The following is a 19,419-nucleotide window of genomic DNA, read 5'->3' on the forward strand; positions in this document are numbered from 1 at the left end:
GGTAATAAAGTAGATGAAGCACATGAAAGAAAATTGATTCATTTTTAATTGGTGTGATTGGAGTAATGTCCAAGAGTTTAAATTGTATATAAACATGTAGAATGTATATTTCATTATCATTTGTCAAAATGTCCGATATGTGTATTGTTTACGATACTTTAGTTCGACCAAGGCGCGAGGCTGTACTGTGTCACATTAGTAAATTTATAAGTTCTTCAGAAAGTTCCTTACCTTGCCATTTTTGTCATCGGAGCATATTTTGCCGGCTTTTACAAAACTGGAGGAAAAGGTCGACAACGAACAAATTAGATAGAAAATACTGTGTGGCCAATTTCGTCAGGACAACAACGATGTCGTCAACCAGGAAACTAAAAAATGAAATCTACAATTTTATTTGTTGACAAGCCTACTAACAAAAAAGCCAGCCAACTGCCCCAACAGATGAAAATGATATCCGAAGGAAAATTAAAAAGACACCCCAAAAAAAACAGACCCGTTCAATACAGGGAAAACTTTTTGCGATTTGGAAACTATACAATGAAGAAGCAATCAGCACAAGCCAACTATTAAAGAAATGTGGTTTAATTTACGGTCCCAGCGAATAGGTCACTAGACATGTCACAGGCATATCAAAAACTAAAAAAAAAAAAAAATTTTTTTAATAAATTGTTGATGTAATAAATATTTTATAAATTGTTGATGTAATAAATATGTAAGGAAGGGGGACATTTCTAAATTTATGTATAGATTCACCTATAAATTATTCGCTTCTTTGTATTGTTATTTTTTAATAAATAATATTTATTTAATTTAAAATCTGTATTTTATTTAAGTGAATAATTGGATCGAGAAGCGATCCTTTCGGTTGGCCCGAGAGGCAACATAAATATTGGTCCGAGTGGTCTTCAAACATAAATTGATTGGTCCGAGAGGCAAGTATTGGTCCGAGTGGTCTTCCATTATGAATTGATTGGTCCGATAGGCAACAAAAATATTGGTCCGGTTGGTCTTCCAACATAAATTGATTGGTCCGAGCGGCAACATAAATATTGTTCCGAGTGGTCTTCCAACATAAATTGATTGGTCCGAGTGGTCTTTTGGGTTGGTCCGAGTGGTCTCCGTTTTGGTCCGAGTGGTCTCCATTTTGGTCCGACTGGTCTTGGTCCGAGTGGTCTTTGGTCCGAGTGGTCCGGGTACCCTGGAAAGATAACTGGCTGCAGAGTTTGTACTCTCGTACATCAGGACAATCCAACTACTTGTAGAAACTATTAACAGTATAATTCTGTTAGTTTTGTTTAATAAAATGTTTGAATATATTCAAGGAGCTAAAGTTCAGGCTAAAACTGATGTTAAATTGCGGAATGCTTATGAATGCCATAATGAATTAGTGATCGTTTAATAGCGCTATTATTATAATTATATCCCAAAAGATTGCTCTCATTGACATTAAGCCATCTTTTCTAAACCATATTTAATTTTATCTTAGGCCAACACGAACAGAATAAAGCCAAGACAATCATAATTTTGCTTGGATGGCAGCATTTCCGCTTACTCTTTAAAAAAATGTAGCTGTCACTTTACCCAGTGTTCACATTTAGCTGTGGCCTCAATATTGAAGTATTGAAGTCCCAGCCAAACAAATAGGCAATACTAGGCTACTTTCCTTAATGTAAGCCCTGCAGACCCTGCCCGTGATAAAAAGGGAACAGGGTTTTAAAAATTCTGATTAAGCTTCTCACCCGACGTCAGTTTTTGAACCTGGAACATTCTAGTTTAGTTGTGAGTCAACCAGTGCCACCTCTATAGACTATAATATCATACAACAACAATATGTATAAATAATCTGCATCAAAAGTTGTGTATTATACCTACCATTATGATTTTTTTTGTTTATTTGTTGCCCCTGTCATCAAATCTGGAAAATCATGCTATAAAATGACAATCTGTATTTTTTAGCCATTCCATTCATGAATGCTTGAAGAAGGTTCTTTGATAGGTAACCAGCATGGTGGGACATGGAAAATCATTAAAAAAATTGGATCTGGAAGATGTTGTCAGGTATATGAAGGACTGGATGTGGTTTCTAAATCACAGGTAACAGATTATTAGTTGTTTTTATCCACAGATTCATCATGTGACACAATGTCTATATTCTGTACAAAATTTCTTGTGAACACTCTACCTACAGCTCTTGACAGTACAAAGTTCCTATGGAAATTTTACTTTCTTAGTGAGATTTTTCATTAAGGCAAAAGTAAGAACACCATTAAAATCCTATGGAACAAATGAAGCTTTTCGTTGGATAATATAATTGTCTAGTCGTTTGGATGGGACAAAAAACCGAGGTCTCGTGTATATACATTGGCATGCACATAAAAGATCCCTTGGCAGTTGGAATTCGATATAAGAGTAGGCCATAGTGCCGCTGCCCAGGCAAAATATCCCTCATAGCACACTGTATGGTGTATGCCCGTCTTCATTAGCCCAGTCAGAGCAGAACAGTAGACCGTTAAACCCCATTTCATTCATTCATCTCTAGATATTAATCTGCATTTAGCAACGGAATAAAGTAAAAAAAACCAAACACATACTTATGGAAAACATCTACTGATGTATTTAAGGCGACTCTTCGAAGAGTGTTCTCTCAACGTTATCAAAGGGGTTGGATGGCTGAATGGTTAGCGTGTGCGCGCTGTATCATAAGGTCTGTCATTGAGTCAACTTGTGTGGTTTCGATTCCCCGGTTGTACGTGACAAGGAGTATGGCAGCCTGTTCAACCTCGCAGGTTTTCTCCGGGTCCTCCGGTTTCCTCCCACTGCTAAAGACCCCTATGCACAAGTGAATTATTGAAATAAAATTGAACCACGTGTTAGTCCGGAAATGACCTAGTTTGTGTCGAATGGATGTTAAAGCCTCTCTCTCTCTCTCTCTCTCTCTCTCTCTCTCTCTCTCAACATTATCAAGCAAACAACATTATCAGGCTAACTAGATATGATAAGAAAAGGGTTTGCTATCTCAATGCCAATTTCAGAATGCATACAAAACATACAGATAATATTTTGTCTTTTCCAGGTAGCTATAAAAGTTTATAATGAAGGTCTAAAGTTTAATTGTGCCCATCAAAGAGAATTTCTCTTATTGAAGATAGTTCATGAAAAATGTGGAGAAGTGACTCAACTTGGTAGGTATCAGCTTATTCCTTGATCTCTTGGACTTCCTGAACCTGCCCAAAACTGCTGCTCGCTCTTGTTTCTCAAATCAGCTGTGACACTTGTGGACTATTGAAGGACCAAATATTAGGTGTTTTTATCGACTTGCCAAATCGATTTGAATTTAGTGGCGATGTCATGTGACAGTATAGTCGATTTCAAAGTACTTTGCCGTGTTCGTTAAATGTGCTGATTAGCTGTAACAGTTCTTGTGGTGGGACATAGATGAAAAAAAACATGTGATCACCCGATCAAATTGAGGTCAGTTGGTGATTTGGGGTAATTGCTTCAGAAATTGGTATCGATAAATTCGCAATCTGATTAAATGCAAATCACTATATCTAATCAGTCGTCGATAAAAGTGCCTATAAGAGAGAGAGAGAGAAATGGGGTTTAACATCCACTCGACACAAACTAGGTCATTTCGGGACTAACATATGGTTTAATTTTATTTCAATAATTCGCTTGCGCATAGGGGTCTTTAGCAGTAGGAGGAAACCGGAGGACTCGGAGAAAACCCACGAGGTTGGACAGGCGACCCTACTCCTTGTCACGTACAACCGGGGATTCAAAACCATGCCAGTGTACTCAATGACAGGCCTTATGATACAGCACACACGTGCTAACCATTCGGCCATCCAACCCCCCAAAAGTGCCTATAAGCTCTGTGACTTGAATGGTTTGAGGCTCTCTTGGGAGCAGTAATTTTGGACGGTTTCGAAAATGAGCTAAAACATAACTTTTCTTTAATTTTTTCAGGTAGTCATTATTTACATGTGCTAGCCTTTTAAAGGAAAGCGAATATTGTGTTTGCTAGAATGTGACATAAGACATTCTTTTCAAAATTATATCAGTTTGGTATGAGATACCAGGGTCTCGTGACATGTTGGCGAGCATGTAAAAGAACTCATGACATTTTGAATTTGAAATAAGAATAGATCGTAGGGCCATTATCTGGGTAAAATTTCTCTCATAGCACAACACCCGTCTTCTTTAGGTGTATTGATGCAGAAAGGTAGGCTGCTAGTTGTTGAAATGATACAAGTTTTACTTTCATTATTACAACCGTTATATGAATTTCAGTTAGAATGTTAGAAAGTTGTTGTTATGGTAACCAACAGGTGCTTATTGATGAATATTTACAGCCAAGTTTATCAGTGATTATATATACAGCTAAACAACAGAGTCATCCTTCTCTGTTTATCATTCACAAAATAATAAACGATGTAGCCAGGTAAGGGAAATTTATCAGTTAGAATAAAATTTATTAAAGAGAGAAAGAGAAATGTGGTTTAACGTCCACTCAACTTAAACTCCAATGTTTACACCTTACCTTGGTTTTCTGTCCCATCTGACAAACAATTATACGTTGTTCCTTGCCAGGCCTTCTGGCCTGAACTTTCTCGACCAATACAGGTATCGAACATGCGACCTCAAGTTTAGCGAGCCAACGTCATACCCGCTGAGCCACCATGGCTCCCATCTGAAACGGAAATGCATCTAACTGTTTGGATAGTATTAAATACTGATGTCCCATGTACACATAGTGTTGGAAAGTGGCGACGACAATATACAACTTTGTGTGAATGTTGGTATAGTATAATGAGTAAGAGCTAGCTACGTCCTTTATGTTTCTGTATATATTCATAACTTCTGACACTGCCACATATAAGAATTCAAGGTATGAGCACACTTGTGTCTTCATGAACGGAGAATTTTTGTTTAATCTTTTTGTATGGTACATTGAAATGTCGATGCAATAAAATAAGTTTAAACTATGAAACTAATGAAATATACATGCACATATTAGTATTATATGAATTTCTTGAAATGTATTATTGTGTTTGTATCATCAACATGTCCCCTATCAATGTATTACTTGTATGTACACGTACATGTTTTCTGTGTAATCTATGTGATTAATTCTGTTTAAATTTGTCGAACCGACGAATCTGATATATTTAAGTATTTAGAATTATGTGTTTGAAATTTGTGTTCTGTTGTTATATCTATGGACATCAAATATTAACATTTATTTATGATTTAATATTTCATACATGTACATCAGGACACCGAACACCATTTACATAAATGTTATTATTGATGGCTACAGAGATAACACCAGAATGCAAATTTCAAATGCATAATTCTCAATACTTAAATATATCAGATTCGTCGGTTCGTCGGTTCGCCAGAAACGTGACGATAATGTACATTTACTTGTATAAATGGTGTCCTTAATGGACGTTTTGATGCAATAAACATCTATCTGTTGATATCTGTTAGCATTTCAGCAAGTTTTTCAATCCAATATTTTAAAATGTATTTACATGTATAATTATGTTTCCAGAGGGTTGTCTGCTCTCCATTTATGTGGTTTTGTTCACGCTGATTTGAAACCTGATAATATACAATGGAGTCCTAAGTCTGGCACTTTTAAATTGATTGATTTTGGTCTTTCATTCAATATACTCGATAAAGTAAGTTATTTTAGAATTTTGTTCATTAATTTTGATAACTCTATAAATGAAAATAGCTAGAAAGTTTAATAGTAAGTTATTTTGGAATTTTGTTCTTTAATTTTGAGGACTCTATAAACGAAATTAGGTAGAAAGTTTAATAGATATTTTGGATTATTTTCGTTGAATTAAAAGACCTGATCTGCCGAATTGGATCCTTGGATTGTTAGCAAAATCCTCTTAAATGCTGGATACAACTCACTTCTTTTACAGTTGTAAAGATAAACTAGATAATTATTCAAAACAATTGAGCTTTCATTTGAAAAATTTTTGTCAGACAATTTAAGGCCAATGCTGAAAATGTCTGCCTGGTAAATTTACCTGACAGCTTTATACATAATATATCTGAACTTACCATTATTGATATTTTAGGAGATTGGGCTTGTTCAAAGTTCAAGTTATCGAGCACCAGAAGTTGTTTGTCCCAATCAACCAGGCAATGTACCAAGTACAGCTATTGATATCTGGAGTCTGGGTGTTTTAGCCTTGTATCTTGTATCAGAACATAAACTAACGGACTATCGTAAAATACAAGGTTTATGTGCTGGCTGCCAGGTATGGTATTAATATATTCTTATAAATTATGAAAAATGGCCAAAGAGTAAAAACCACTGAAAGAGTTTTAATTGTCATGATTCGAATCCAGATTCATTATCTGTTCTGTTTGATTTTCAAATACAAATCTGTGGATTCAAATTGGAAGTCAACAAATGAGCATGTTCGTCTTCTCTTTGAAATCCCCGGGTTGTATGTAACAAGGAGTAGGGTTGCCTTTCCGCATCCTCTGGTTTCCTCCCACTGCTAGAAACCCCTACGCTCTACGTTGAGTGGACATTAAACTCTCTCTGTCTCTCTCTCTCTCTGTCTCTCTCTCTCTCTCTTTAAAATCAAATTGGTAAAATTGTTTGTGACTGTGACTCGAATCTGGATAATTAAACACACTTTTAGACACTGATTAGACCTAATCGTACTCTCAGGAATCTTTATCAAAGATATTTTATGTAAAGGTTCATAAGAAAAAAAACCCCAACTTGTATAACTATATCCAGTATGTGATATTTCCTTGTGAATTGTGCTGGTGTTGGGCTAAAGTCATTTGTACTTCTCTTAGATTTACCACTGTATATTTAAAGATACATTATGGGAGATTCGATAACGAGTTGGCAGTTCTCACCACTATGAACCGAGAACTAAGCGTTTGAAATTTCCGCCTAGCCTTGATCATCATTACTAAAGTCAGTACGATAAACAGCATAGTCTCGATTATCCATTTAATTGTTAAATCGTGAAGGAAAGTTATGCAGTAATTCGGCTCATAATCCACTAAAGATCGCGGGCTAGCGCTGCCATCTAGAAGTGATTATGGTCTGGATAGGTTAATTAATGTCAAATTAATAATTTAGATAACATTTCAGGCCTAAAGAAAGACCTACAATAGACAGATTTAGCTCTTGCATAATGTATGTTTAAAGTGATGCACACAGAATGTCTGTGTTTATTATTGGTATTTGTATACAGTGCCAGGGAGTTGGGTGGCTGGATGGGTAAAATTGTGCATGTTAGATCGTAAGGTCTGTCATTGAGTCAACTGGTGTGGTTTCGATTCCCTACTTGTATGTGACAAGGAGTAGGGTTGCCTGTTCAACCTTGTGGGTTTTCTTCAGGTCCTCCGGCTTCCTCCTACTGCTAAAGACCACTACGCGTCCGTGAATTATTAAAATAAGACTGAACCATATGTTAGTCTCGAAATGAGCTAGTTTGCGTTAAGTGGATGTTAATCCCCATTTCTGTCTCTCTCTTATACAGTGCTATTGTTTAACTTAGTTTCACTGTTTTCTACAGGGTGACGAAAATAAATGTGAAAATACAGCAATTGTTGAAAAATTATTTCAACAAACAACATGGCATGACCAAAATAATCTACTTGAAAAACTAAAAGAGATAGTGACACAGTAAGTATAATCTTAACATCAATGTTTTTATGCCTCACACTCAACCAAATTTTGTTATGTTATGTTTTTGTGATATTACCGCTAAGTCTGTGTGGGGGATCACGTGGCTAAGTGGGTAAGACGCTGACTCGCTAGCCTGGAGGTCAGGTGTTCGATCCCTGCATTGGCCGAGAAAGTCCATTCAGATTTTCCGGCGTGGTTTCCCTTTTTCAGTGAAGCAGGAGGGAGGGTCTGACAAGGAGAGCTGTCCAGTCGTTCGGATGGGACGAAAAACCAAGGTCCCGTGTACACATTGGTGTGCACGTAAAAGATCCCTTGGCAGTTGGAATTCGATATAAGAGTATGCCGTAGCACCGCTGCCCGGGCAAAATTTCCCTCATAGCACACTGTATGGCGTATGCCCGTCTTCATTAGCCCAGGTTATATAGGAGCAGAACAGTAGGAGGTTAAACCCCAATTCATTTCATTTCATTTGCTAAGTCTGTGTGTGGTCTTTCTTTCATACAACTTTCGTACCACTGACAAGGGGTTACCACACCACGTTGGAAAATCCTGATGAACTTTCTCAGCCACTGTAGGAATCGAACACCCGATCTCCAGACTAGCGAGCCAGCGTCTTACCCACCTAGCCACCGTGACTCCAGATGCAAAATAAAGTTAATAATTACAATAATTACTATGTATTATACATGTGTCCTAACTTTAATATTTTAGCAGAGCATTTAATATTGGCAGCGATACCCTTCCATACTATACATGTGTCCTAACTTTAATCTTTAACTTTGTACAGGTGTCTTCAGTGTCAAATTAGCAGACGACCAACTTGTTCAGATGTCTTACAACAGATACACACTTTAACATCACTTAGTAAGTCGTTAACAAGTTATCTATATTTGTTTGTCAATAATTAAATTTCTCACTTGCAAGATTTGACGGCCAAAGCTTTTATAATATTTTTTCCCCTAAAGTATATTATATTTTGTTGACAAAAATTTTTTTAATATTTTCCCCCAAAAAAGATTTCTAATATTTTACCCAAAAAAGATTTCTAATATTTTACCCAAAAAAGATTTCTAATATTTTACACAAAAAATATTTATAATATTTTACCCAAAAATATTTATAATATTTTACCCAAAAATATTTATAATATTTTACCCAAAAAATATTCCCCAAAAATTTTAATAATTTTCCAGCGAAAATATTTTATAAATCCCACCTCCCACCTAATATTTCCCTCCAAATATTTCTTATATTAATTCCATGTTTCCCCATTTTCCCGTCAACATATTTGTTATATTTTGTAGATGCTGGTTTTTTAGATTTGTTGATTTTACCAACGTGTATCCTACGTCTATTAAACATGTTAGATGGTTGTGAAATAAAAAATGAAACAGAATTGTCAGGTTAGTGCAAACCTTGACGGAAGGCACCTGTGTCTTTTAAAGTCTGTGACAGGTATTTTATGTCCAGGCTTGTATATATGTGTTGTGTGATAATCTGTATTTGACAATGTCTGTGAGAGGTGTGTTTTTTAGTAAATGGCTGTCCATATTAATTCATAGCGGGTGAGGGGTAAGTGTCGTTTAACACATATGCTTTAGATGACCTGGTTTCGATACCATATTTTGTTCAGGTGTAGGGTCGCCTGCCTAACCTAGTGGGTTTTCTAAGTAAATTATGAAATAAAATTGTACCATATTAGTCCCGTTCGTAGCCCATTGAACCTCCATACAGCTCTCTCCATTTCAATAAATATCCCTACGCGCAAGCCAATTATTGAAATAAAATTGAACCATATGTTAGTCCCGAAATGACCTAGTTTGTGTCGAGTGGACATTAAACCCAATTTCTCTCTCTCCATGTACCATGTTAGTCCTGAAAAGACCCAGTTTGTGTTTCATTTTGTTATCATTCCGATGGCCTACACTGCATGAAGATCTGACAGGTTGTACTGGGAGGTCGCCTCAGGGGTCATACACGCGGCTTTTAAACCCTATAAAGTCAGACATTGATTAATCAATCAGTGTTGACGTTTCTAGGGGTTAACCCACCGTTCCATGCAGGGCACGTCAAGAACTTGCCGTAACAGACCATTTCAATTGCTAATTCCTCCAGTCAACTGGAACGCCTGTTATATAACAACTCTTCCAGATCCTAGTGTTGTGAAGACAGGTAAAACGAAATTTTGAACTATAAAAACGAAACGAAATAGGATCTGTGTTTTAATCAGATTGGTGTTTTGTAGTCACTAAACCTCATTTCTCTCTCTCCATTTTAATTTTTGGGCTATTTAAAGTATGTGAACATAAAAATGATATACAGGCAGATATTAGACTAACATATGAAGTGAATTTTGTGTTGGGTAACAAGATCTATCTTTGAAGTTAAAAATAAATTATGACTTCTTAAAGGGGCATTAGGTAAGATTAGATAAAGAGCTCACAGTTCTTGCCATATAATAGTTTTGGAAAAAGATAATGAAAACAGAATATGCTGAAAATTTCAGTCAAATTGCTTCACATTACTAACGTTGGTACGACAATAAACAAAGTCTTAATTATCCATTTTTACATTAAATTATCTATAACAAAATGTATTCAAATCCACTGTATATTACTTGCTAATGATGGCATCAAGAATTGATTATTGTCTGGATAAGTTAATTAATGTCTAATAAATAATTTAGATAACATTTCAGACCTAAAGAAATACCTGCAATAGGCAGATTTAGCTCTTGCATAATGTATGTTTAATGGGTGTTTGAGAAAGAAAAATATCTAGTGTTGACAGTAAATTATGGTGGCTGTAATTTAATTATAGATATTAAAGACGATATAGTTGAAGAATGTAAGAAATATGGTCCAGTAAAAGATTGTATTATACCTACTGATGGACCTGGCATTAATAAGGTAAAACTCATTACAGATACAATAAGATTAATGTTCTGATGTGCCATTTTAGCTCTATAGAATCACTTGCAAACTACAATTCGGTGAAAGATGAATCTCTGATAGGAAACTCAGTTCAGAAATGGTTAATTTCCGTTCAGTATTTACAAAGATATGTGAAATTGAAATTTAATTGACCTGTGCTTCTCACTATGCACCAAGCCCCCCACTATTTTTTTGTCTGCAAAAAATTATTGATGGGCCTTTGGTATATTAGTTTTGTTTCCTTAACTAGATGTTAAATAATTAATCTGAGTACATATTAGCTTGGATTAAGCCATGAGAAATTTGGTATTAGAGAAAAAATGCCAATAGTGCTTCAGGACTTTAAACTGTCCCATTTGTTGTTAACTGAAGGTTCCGTTTGGGAATGCCATCCTCCACCTTGCTTGATTTCAGCCCAATCCTTTAGAATTCTCTGTGTATACCTACACAGTCCCTGGACAGAGCATTAAGTATAGGTACATCTAAAGATACATTTTGCAATATTAGATAAAGAGCTGGTAGTTTTCCCTATAATAGTTAAAAACTAAATGTAGAGGGAATATGCTGAAAATTTCAGCCAAATTGCTCCACTTTAAACCGAGATATTAGCGTTTGAAATTTTGGCCTAGCTGCGATCATCATTACTAAAGTTTGTACGATAAAAAACATAGTCTTGATTATCCATTTTTGGATTAAATCATCAGTTGAGCAGCAAATCGGATTCAAATCTAGTAAAAATCCGATACATAAGATGACACTGCTTATGGTCTTTTCATATTAATGAATGTCTAATTAATAGTCTATGTAACGTTTCAGGCCCAAAGAAAGACCTGCAATAGGCAGATTTAGCTCTTACATTATGCATGTTTAATGTCCAATATTTCTAAGCTGATGGGCAAACTACAAACCAGCCAAATAATAAGTCCATATTTTTTGTATACACTGGTTCGTAGGGGTGAATGTGGACTTCCACCAAGGGTGATATCGTAGACAAGTTTTGTATAATTTTTACAGCTGTAGGCCTACATTTATTAGTAATATTTAAATTGAACGATGTTTGTTGATATTTTCAGGTTTATGTTTATTTTATGTCACATATTGATGCTGCATCTGCTTTTACCAAATTAAATGGAAGAACTTTCAATGATAGAACAGTCATCACAACATATTTTCTTCCTGTTGACTTCTACACCAAAAATTTCTTTTAGATAATCCTTTAATCCTTTGGGAATATCTATTAAATATTCTGCCGCCAAATTCTTCAGAACAAAAAAAAAATAATAATTTAAAAACAAAACATACTTAGTTGCTCTTCACAAAGGACTTTGGTGCAAAATATTTAAGTGTTAAAATTTTAACAATACATTGCACACAGTTTAGTGGATTATTTATTGATCCAGAAAAACCAAAATATAATTTGGTTTGGCCTTATGTAGATATAATCTTTAGTGAACGGTTGAAGGGGTAGTTGAATTTAACTGGGTTGGCCTTATGTATATTTAAAATACAGATGTGACGTCATTCTTTGATGTTGGCATCTCATTATTTCCAATAATGTACGGGCAACATGCCAAGCGTACATTATCTATACTAGATGAAATATTGGACGCGTGTGATGTATTTCATTGAAAAACAAGTGCGGGATAGTGTCTGTATTTTAAGTTGTTTAATGGTCTCAATCTAAAGACATTGTGTAATATATTGAAACAACAGTAGTCTAACGCCTCGTGCAGTATCAATATATTACTTAATGTCTCGGTCTCGACCACTAAACCATACATAATCTTTAGTGATTGGTTGAAGGGGTAGTTAAATTTAACTGCAATTATTGCAATAGGGCATATACATGTATATTTAATATTTTAAAATTATAAACAATTTTAGTTTAAAAGCAATATAACATAAAATATTCTACGTTGGCTTCCATGCATTTTATGATAAGTGTTCACTGTGCCATTTTTTATCATGTGTGTCTCAAGTAACTTTATTTAAAATTCAGATGTGATGTCATACTTTAAAGATACATTATGGGAGATTAGATAAAGAGCTGGCAGTTCTCACTATAATAGTTAAAAACTAGATAATGTAAAGGGAATTTGCTGAAAATTTCAGTCAAATTGATACACTCTGAATCGAGAATTTAGCGATTGGATTTTTGGCCTAGCATCGATCATCATTACTAAAGTCGGTACGATAAAAAACATAGTCTCGATTATCCATTTAATGGTTTAATCATGAATGAAAGTCGAACAGCAAATCGGATCCTAATCCAGTAAATATCGCAGGCTAGCGATGACATTGAGAGTTGATTATGGTCTGGACAAGTTAATTAATGTCTAGTTAATAATTTAGATAACATTTCAGGCCTAAAGAAAGACCTGCAATAGGCAGATTTAGCTCTTGCATAATGTATGTTTAATGTTGCCGTACCATTATTTCAAATAATGGTATGAGCAATATGCCAATCGTATATAATTTACCGCAGATGACGGTCACATGATGATGGGCGATAGTGTTATCTGTTATTTTGTGTTATTTAAAGGTCTTGAGAAAAATATTGCATAATATATTGAGACTCCGGCTAATGTTATAGTGCAGCATCGATACATGTATATTACTTAAAAGCTGCAATTAGTCTACGTAAACCATTGTCATTAATCATTCTTTGATCTTTGTTGAATATGTATTTTAATTTAGAAATTCTAACAGTTTCAGCTCTGGTACTTTCAGTACTCTTGAATAAGGACCAGTTGCTTACTGTTAACAAAAGTTTTTACATGTTGCATTTGAGAAAGATGGAGGTTCATAACATTTAAATAAGTTTGAAGACGTCCATAATATATTGTTTTAACTCCATACAAAGATTGGATGTGGTGAGTTTTTTAAACAATTGCTACTTTAAAATAGAAATATGGTTAGTGCTAAATGATAAGGCAACTCGATTTTTTATCATAGGTCACAAGATGTAAACAGGGCTACCGCTAAACCAACCCTAACCCTGGCCACAATGCTTACCCAAACCCTAGCCTACAATCACGTGCCCTAACCTTATTTACATCTCAGCAACCTTGACAAAAATTGAGCTGGCTTTAACAAATAGATTCAGCCATAGAATATCGAGGTTTGTAAGATTCAATAAGAAAGATTGGCTGTGGTGTTTCTTTTTAAACAATTGCTTTTTAATGCCTCACGCTCGACTTTGACCTACACATTATGTCTACCGATAAAGCAGACAATTTTTAATCACAGTGTATAAAGAATGAAAGATAGGTTTAATGTTTTAGGAAATTGGGTCTGTAATTTTTTTTTCATACTTCATGACTCTTTGGTCAGTAATTTTATATATGAATTATTCAAAGCAATGCAATTGTTTGTTATTAAAGATGTTCATTTTTGTTATTTTGTAAATAGTTTTATCTGTTTATAATGTTCTTTCTCTTGTTTAATTGTTATTGTTTGTATAAATTGTTCAAATATTTTTAATGTGGGCAGAAAAAAAACCCTGCAAATTTTGTTCTAGTAGTAGATGTCTATTTGGTGTTTATTGGTCCATCCTCGTGGATTTTCTCCAGGTCCTCTGGTTTCCTCCCACTGCTAAAGACCCCCTACGCGCAAGCGAATTATTGAAATAAAATTAAGACATATGTTAGTCTCGAAATGACACAGTTTGTGTCGAGTGGACGTTAAACCCCATTTCTCTCTCTCTCAGTGATTTTTCTGGCGTGGTTTCCCCTGTCTAAGCGTTTGGATAGGTCGAAAAAAACTGAGATCCGGTGTACACATTGCTGTACACATAAAAGCTCCCCTGGCAGTTGGAATTTGATATAAGAGTAGGCCATAGCGCCACTGTCCGGGCCAAATATTCCTCATAGCACACTGTATGGCGCATGTCTGTCTTCATTAGCCTAGTCCGAGGAGAACAGAAGGCTGTTAAACCCCAATTCATTTTATTTGATCTTGGTGTAGGTCGAGAAAGTCCATCAGGATTCCCTTTGTCAGTGATGCAGGACAGTGTGTCTAGTAAGGAAATGTGTCTAGTTATTTGGGATGGTAAACCTGTGCATTCCATTGACAGCACGTTAAAGATCTCTGACAGTTGGAAATAGAAATAAGAGTAAACTGTAGTGCTGCTCCCGTAATCTGGAAAAACCTGGTAAGTCTGTTGAATGCAAATTTGAGAGAACAAAGGAAAACAGTTTTGTTTCAGGATTAAGCTACTGAATATAAACCAAATTTTACTTTGGCTTTTTAGATGAAAATTAGAAGCCTTTACTAACTAGGTATTTCCAGATTACAGCAGTGCTGTGTGGGCAAGATTACTTTGTGACTTTTCATACATGTAAATAATGATTTTCTTAATGAGCTGGGGCCAGTTTCATGAAATTTTAACTAAGATAAAATCCAAATTTTAGTAGATTTTATCTTTAGTTAAGATTTCGAGAAACAGGGCCCAGATGATCTGATATACTGGAACAAATTTCATTATTTTAGGTTTCTTTATATTTCATTGCACGAATACCTCACTTGCTACTTAATTCAATAATATGACACCAAAAAGAATTAAAAAATATTTTATTGAAAAACGTTGATTCTTTTCCTTTTTTATTGTTTGTGGTCGAAAAAAATATTAAATGCCTGGCCACTCAAAATCATTTTTTATCTTTGACCTCCATTCACATTGCTCAGTGGGGGTAGTTCTCTGGTTCACTATGGATGACATGGATTAAAATGTATTGAATATAAAAACCACATGCGAGATAGGCCATGCTTTATTCCACTTCTACATATGGGAGATAACTCCTGAGTACTCCAATAAAGAACAAAAGGGAGGGAACTCTTCCATGAAAGATGACATTACTGTATGACAACATCACTGTTATTATAACGATACATGTAGTTAACAATTACTTCAAGAATGAATAGCTTGCTGTAAGTCTGCAGACACACATTCGAAGACATCGGTCATGAAGAAATCAACTAGCACCAATAAGATCTTTTAACAAGGAACACCATCAAATTATGTTCTGATATTCAACCAAGAACATTGTTCATATTTGTTTTTAAAGGTATCATAATCTGGTTATTCAAGATTATAGGAATGAAGCAGTGTATATGTGACACAACTTTAAATACAGCCTGGATAGGTGTTTCTTTTTCAGTCTGTTGGATTTTCTCAGTGTCATTGGTAACAAGCAATTAGGAGATATCTTAAAAAATGGTCATAACTCAAAATCAAAAGGATTCTTCGTCCCATGACTCTGAACACTGTGTGTAAATTTAAAGTCGATTGGATATTAACTTTAGCTTCTAGAGCGTCCACAAGCAATGTGGGCGTCTAAAATAGCAAAACAACCCAAGTTAGTTTCACCATTCCCATCCGTCCCATGACTCTGAACACTGTGTAAAAATTTAAAGTCAATTTGATATTAACTTTAGCTTCTAGAGTGTCCACAAGCAATGTGGGCGTCTAAAAATAGCAAAACAACCCAAGTTAGTTTCACCATTTCCATCCAAATCCTGCTGCCATAATCTTTCTTTTTTTTATCATGTACTGATTTCATCCTGCTAATGGATTGGCATGTATTTTTACACCATGTAAAGATACCACATTAAGAGGTCTATAACTTTTTTCTTCCACTGGTATTTTCTCCAGGGTATCCAATGTTTCGAAGCCATCAATTACCCTACAATTGAAAAGTATAATTAGTTTGATCTACGTGGGAACCAAGGTTGCTGGTTTGCTACCGATGTTGGCCGAGAAAGTTCAATGAGATTTTCTGGCATGGTTTCCCCTTGTCAGTGGTACAGGACAGAGGGGCTAACTGTCTAGTTGTTTAGATGGAAAAAAAAAACGAGGTCCCGTGAACACATTGCAGTGCACGTAAAAGACTAACATTCAATTTGGATTGCTCACGTTTTTTGCTGAACATAACATACTAGAAATTACAATAAAATTTGTAAAACTTCAATGTAAATCAGTTTATATACATTAATTTACATTACAAAGAATAGAGATTTAGCTCCTTTAAAATCATTTAAAATCTAACAATAACTAGACTTATACCTTCCTATCACTGTATACTTCATATCAAGATGAGGTTGTTTACCATAAGTTATAAAAAACTGAGATCCATTTGTATCTGGTCCATTGTTAGCCATAGAAACTATACCTCTTGTAGAATGCTACAAAAAGATAAATTGTAAATAGTTTCATTTCTTTTCTGTGAATATCCAGTCCGAGACACAATCGTTTCACTGTCACTGTAATCGTGGCTGTTAATTTTGTACAAATAACCCCTTTAATTTAGTCCACTTATCAGCTTTCTCAGATTTAGAGTAGCCCTTTTAAATGTCACATGATATAGGGGCTCTTCAATGTGATCTGTCTGATGCAGTCTCTTGATGGCTTAGCGTATATATTGTTTAGGTTGATGTAAAGAAAACCCCCAGCAGCTACATGTACGTAACTTTGTTTTTCATTTATTGTTTATTTGAATCAATTGTGTGTTGTGCTCAGCTTTTTACATCAGTCCCTGTGTTCACAAAACATTCTTGGACTTCAGTTAAGAATTTACTCTAAATTGTTTGCCTTATTTTAACTAAAATATATCCCTTTATAAAATGTTTGCTGTTTTAATGTATCAAATACATCAATAAGAAACTATGTGCAAATCCTTGTGTTTCTGGATCAAAGATATTTCTCATAAACAGTGATTGAAAGTTGAGTATGCTTTGTAAACTCAGGGCCTGTATTATATTACCTTAAGGCTCTCTCGAAATTCATCTTCAAACTTTCCTCCCCAAATAGATGCACCACCTTTTCCCGTTCCTGTAAATAAAAGTAAATCATTCACAAGGGGCCTTATGGAAGATAAGATTAGATAAATAGCTGGCAGTTCTCACTATAATAGTGAAAACTAGATAATGTAAAGGGAATATGCTGAAAATTACAGCCAAATTGCTCCACTCTGAACCGAGATATTAGCGTTTGAATTTTAGGCCTAGCTTCGATCATCATTACTAAAGTCAGTACGATAAAAAACATAGTCTCGATTATCCATTTTTTGGTTTAAATCATCAATGAATGTTGAGCAGCAAATCGGATTCAAATCCAGTGATCATCTGACACATAAGGTGGCATCAAGGTCTTTACATGTTAATTAAAGTCTAATTGATAGTTTATTTATATAACATTCCAGAACCAAAGACCTGCAATAGGCAGATTTAGCTCTAGCATAATCTATGTTTAATTTTCATGAGATTCAATGGGTTCTACAAGAAAGAGAGAGAGAGAGAGAAATGGGGTTTAACGTCCACTTGACACAAACTAGGTCATTTTGGGACTAACATGGTTTAATTTTTATTTCAATAATATGCTTGCGCGTAGGGGTCTTTATCAATGGGAGGAAACCAGAGGTTCCGAAGAAAACCCACGAGGTTGGACAGACGACCCTACTCCTTGTCACGTACAACCCAGGATTCGAAACCACGCCAGTTGACTCAATGACAGGTCTTATGATACAGCGCGCACAAGCTAACCATTCGGCCATCCAAGCACCCATTCTACAAAAGAATATACAGATTATTAAAAGGCATCTTATTACAGAAATCTAAATCATGAACGTACCTGTAGGGTCCCCCATTTGAGCCATAAAACCTTTAATATTTCTGTGAATTATTGTATTATCATAATAACCACTGGCACAAAGTGCTAAAAAATTCTATAATATAAAATTAAAATATACATAAATGATACATAATTGTAATTACCTGGTAATTACATAGTCCGGTTTCTTGTAGTTCATAATCACATTTGGATAGTGTGACAACTGACAACCCAAAAGAATTTTAGAACAGAATTAAACAAAATGGGCAATAATCCAAAGCCGCATAATCCTAATCTTCGAGTTGCATTTTCCCTATTTTTTAGCAGATTAAGACACCATTACAAGTTTTTTTAACAAAATTGTACAAAGCGTACAAATAAGCCGGGTATTAATGGACAGAATAGGAGCTGATACATGTAGTCATAAACTGTTTACCTGGCACGATTTAGGAACTTGTTCGCAGAATAGCTCAACCTTGATTTCACCAACATCTGTATCAAGGGTCAGAGACTTAAATGAAACAAAAAGTTATTACTAAATTCATTAATACATATCCTACAATGTCAATGGAAAGAAATGGGGTTTAATGTCACAAACTAGGTCATTTTGGGACTAACTGAGTAAATCATCAGTAATATGTAATGGTTCAAGTTTATTCAAAACGGAGGACACAGGGAGAAAACCCTCACGAGGTTGGGCAGGTTACCTTACTCTGTGTCACATTCAAGCAGGGAATCGAAACCACGCCCCTTGACTCAATGACACTGTGAAAGACCTTATGATCCAACGTGCACGCGCTATAATAACATTTGGACACACACACTGACACTACCCTCCTACACGACACACACAGTCAATGGAACTACACTCACTACAACTACAGTACCGTACTCTAGTCTAGTACTACTGAATGACCACATCGACATTAGTAGAATAGCGCCCAATTAAATAGTAAAACATACAAAATGTTCTATTTAAAATTACTTACCATTATGCGTTGCTGTTCTAAGAATATTCAAAACTATATTCGCACTAGAAACGTTTGATACCGGTGCCCTTTCTTTTGAATGTTTACTTATTAACCGGAAGCTGCTTATTTATTCAAATTTGATCCCGCACCCTGTTTGCTTACTGAGACGAATTAGAATTAAAAACGAAAAGTTAAACCATAACCTAATTTGAAGACTATATAGAG

General features: G+C 35.2%; 2 protein-coding genes across 2 annotated transcripts; one reads left to right on the forward strand and one right to left on the reverse strand.

Annotated features, from left to right (window-relative positions):
• Positions 1–1,162: 1,162 nt before the first annotated feature.
• On the forward strand, positions 1,163–15,204 carry LOC130012175 (serine/threonine-protein kinase Kist-like). The gene is made up of 11 exons (XM_056099569.1): positions 1,163–1,284; positions 1,957–2,094; positions 3,074–3,182; positions 4,294–4,444; positions 5,561–5,690; positions 6,102–6,284; positions 7,572–7,681; positions 8,472–8,548; positions 8,989–9,087; positions 10,505–10,593; positions 11,691–15,204. Exons 2-11 carry the CDS (start codon positions 1,972–1,974, stop codon positions 11,823–11,825), a joined length of 1,206 nt encoding a protein of 401 aa, XP_055955544.1. The 5' UTR covers positions 1,163–1,284; positions 1,957–1,971; the 3' UTR covers positions 11,826–15,204.
• Positions 15,175–19,317, reverse strand: LOC126822351 (peptidyl-prolyl cis-trans isomerase-like 3). The gene is made up of 6 exons (XM_050551206.1): positions 19,213–19,317; positions 18,660–18,734; positions 18,245–18,338; positions 17,379–17,446; positions 16,682–16,800; positions 15,175–16,301 (listed from the first exon to the last, which is right to left on the reverse strand). Exons 1-6 carry the CDS (start codon positions 19,213–19,215, stop codon positions 16,175–16,177), a joined length of 486 nt encoding a protein of 161 aa, XP_050407163.1. The 5' UTR covers positions 19,216–19,317; the 3' UTR covers positions 15,175–16,174.
• Between the last annotated feature and the right edge of the window lie 102 nt (positions 19,318–19,419).

Source organism: Patella vulgata, chromosome 1 (assembly GCF_932274485.2).
Source record: "Patella vulgata chromosome 1, xgPatVulg1.2, whole genome shotgun sequence".
NCBI classification, from domain to species: domain Eukaryota; kingdom Metazoa; phylum Mollusca; class Gastropoda; family Patellidae; genus Patella; species Patella vulgata.

Bases quoted from the DNA above. Each gene is read 5' to 3' on its own strand.
- LOC130012175 (XM_056099569.1), top strand. From the start codon at position 1,972: ATGCTTGAAGAAGGTTCTTTGATAGGTAACCAGCATGGTGGGACATGG. The intron at 4,445-5,560 runs GTAAGGGAAATT...TTATGTTTCCAG, and splicing joins ATAATAAACGATGTAGCCAG to AGGGTTGTCTGCTCTCCATT. The intron at 5,691-6,101 runs GTAAGTTATTTT...TTGATATTTTAG, and splicing joins CATTCAATATACTCGATAAA to GAGATTGGGCTTGTTCAAAG.
- LOC126822351 (XM_050551206.1), bottom strand. The intron at 18,339-18,659 runs GTAAACAGTTTA...TTTATATTATAG, and splicing joins AAGTTCCTAAATCGTGCCAG to AATTTTTTAGCACTTTGTGC. The intron at 16,302-16,681 runs GTATAAGTCTAG...TTTCAATTGTAG, and splicing joins AAGTATACAGTGATAGGAAG to GGTAATTGATGGCTTCGAAA.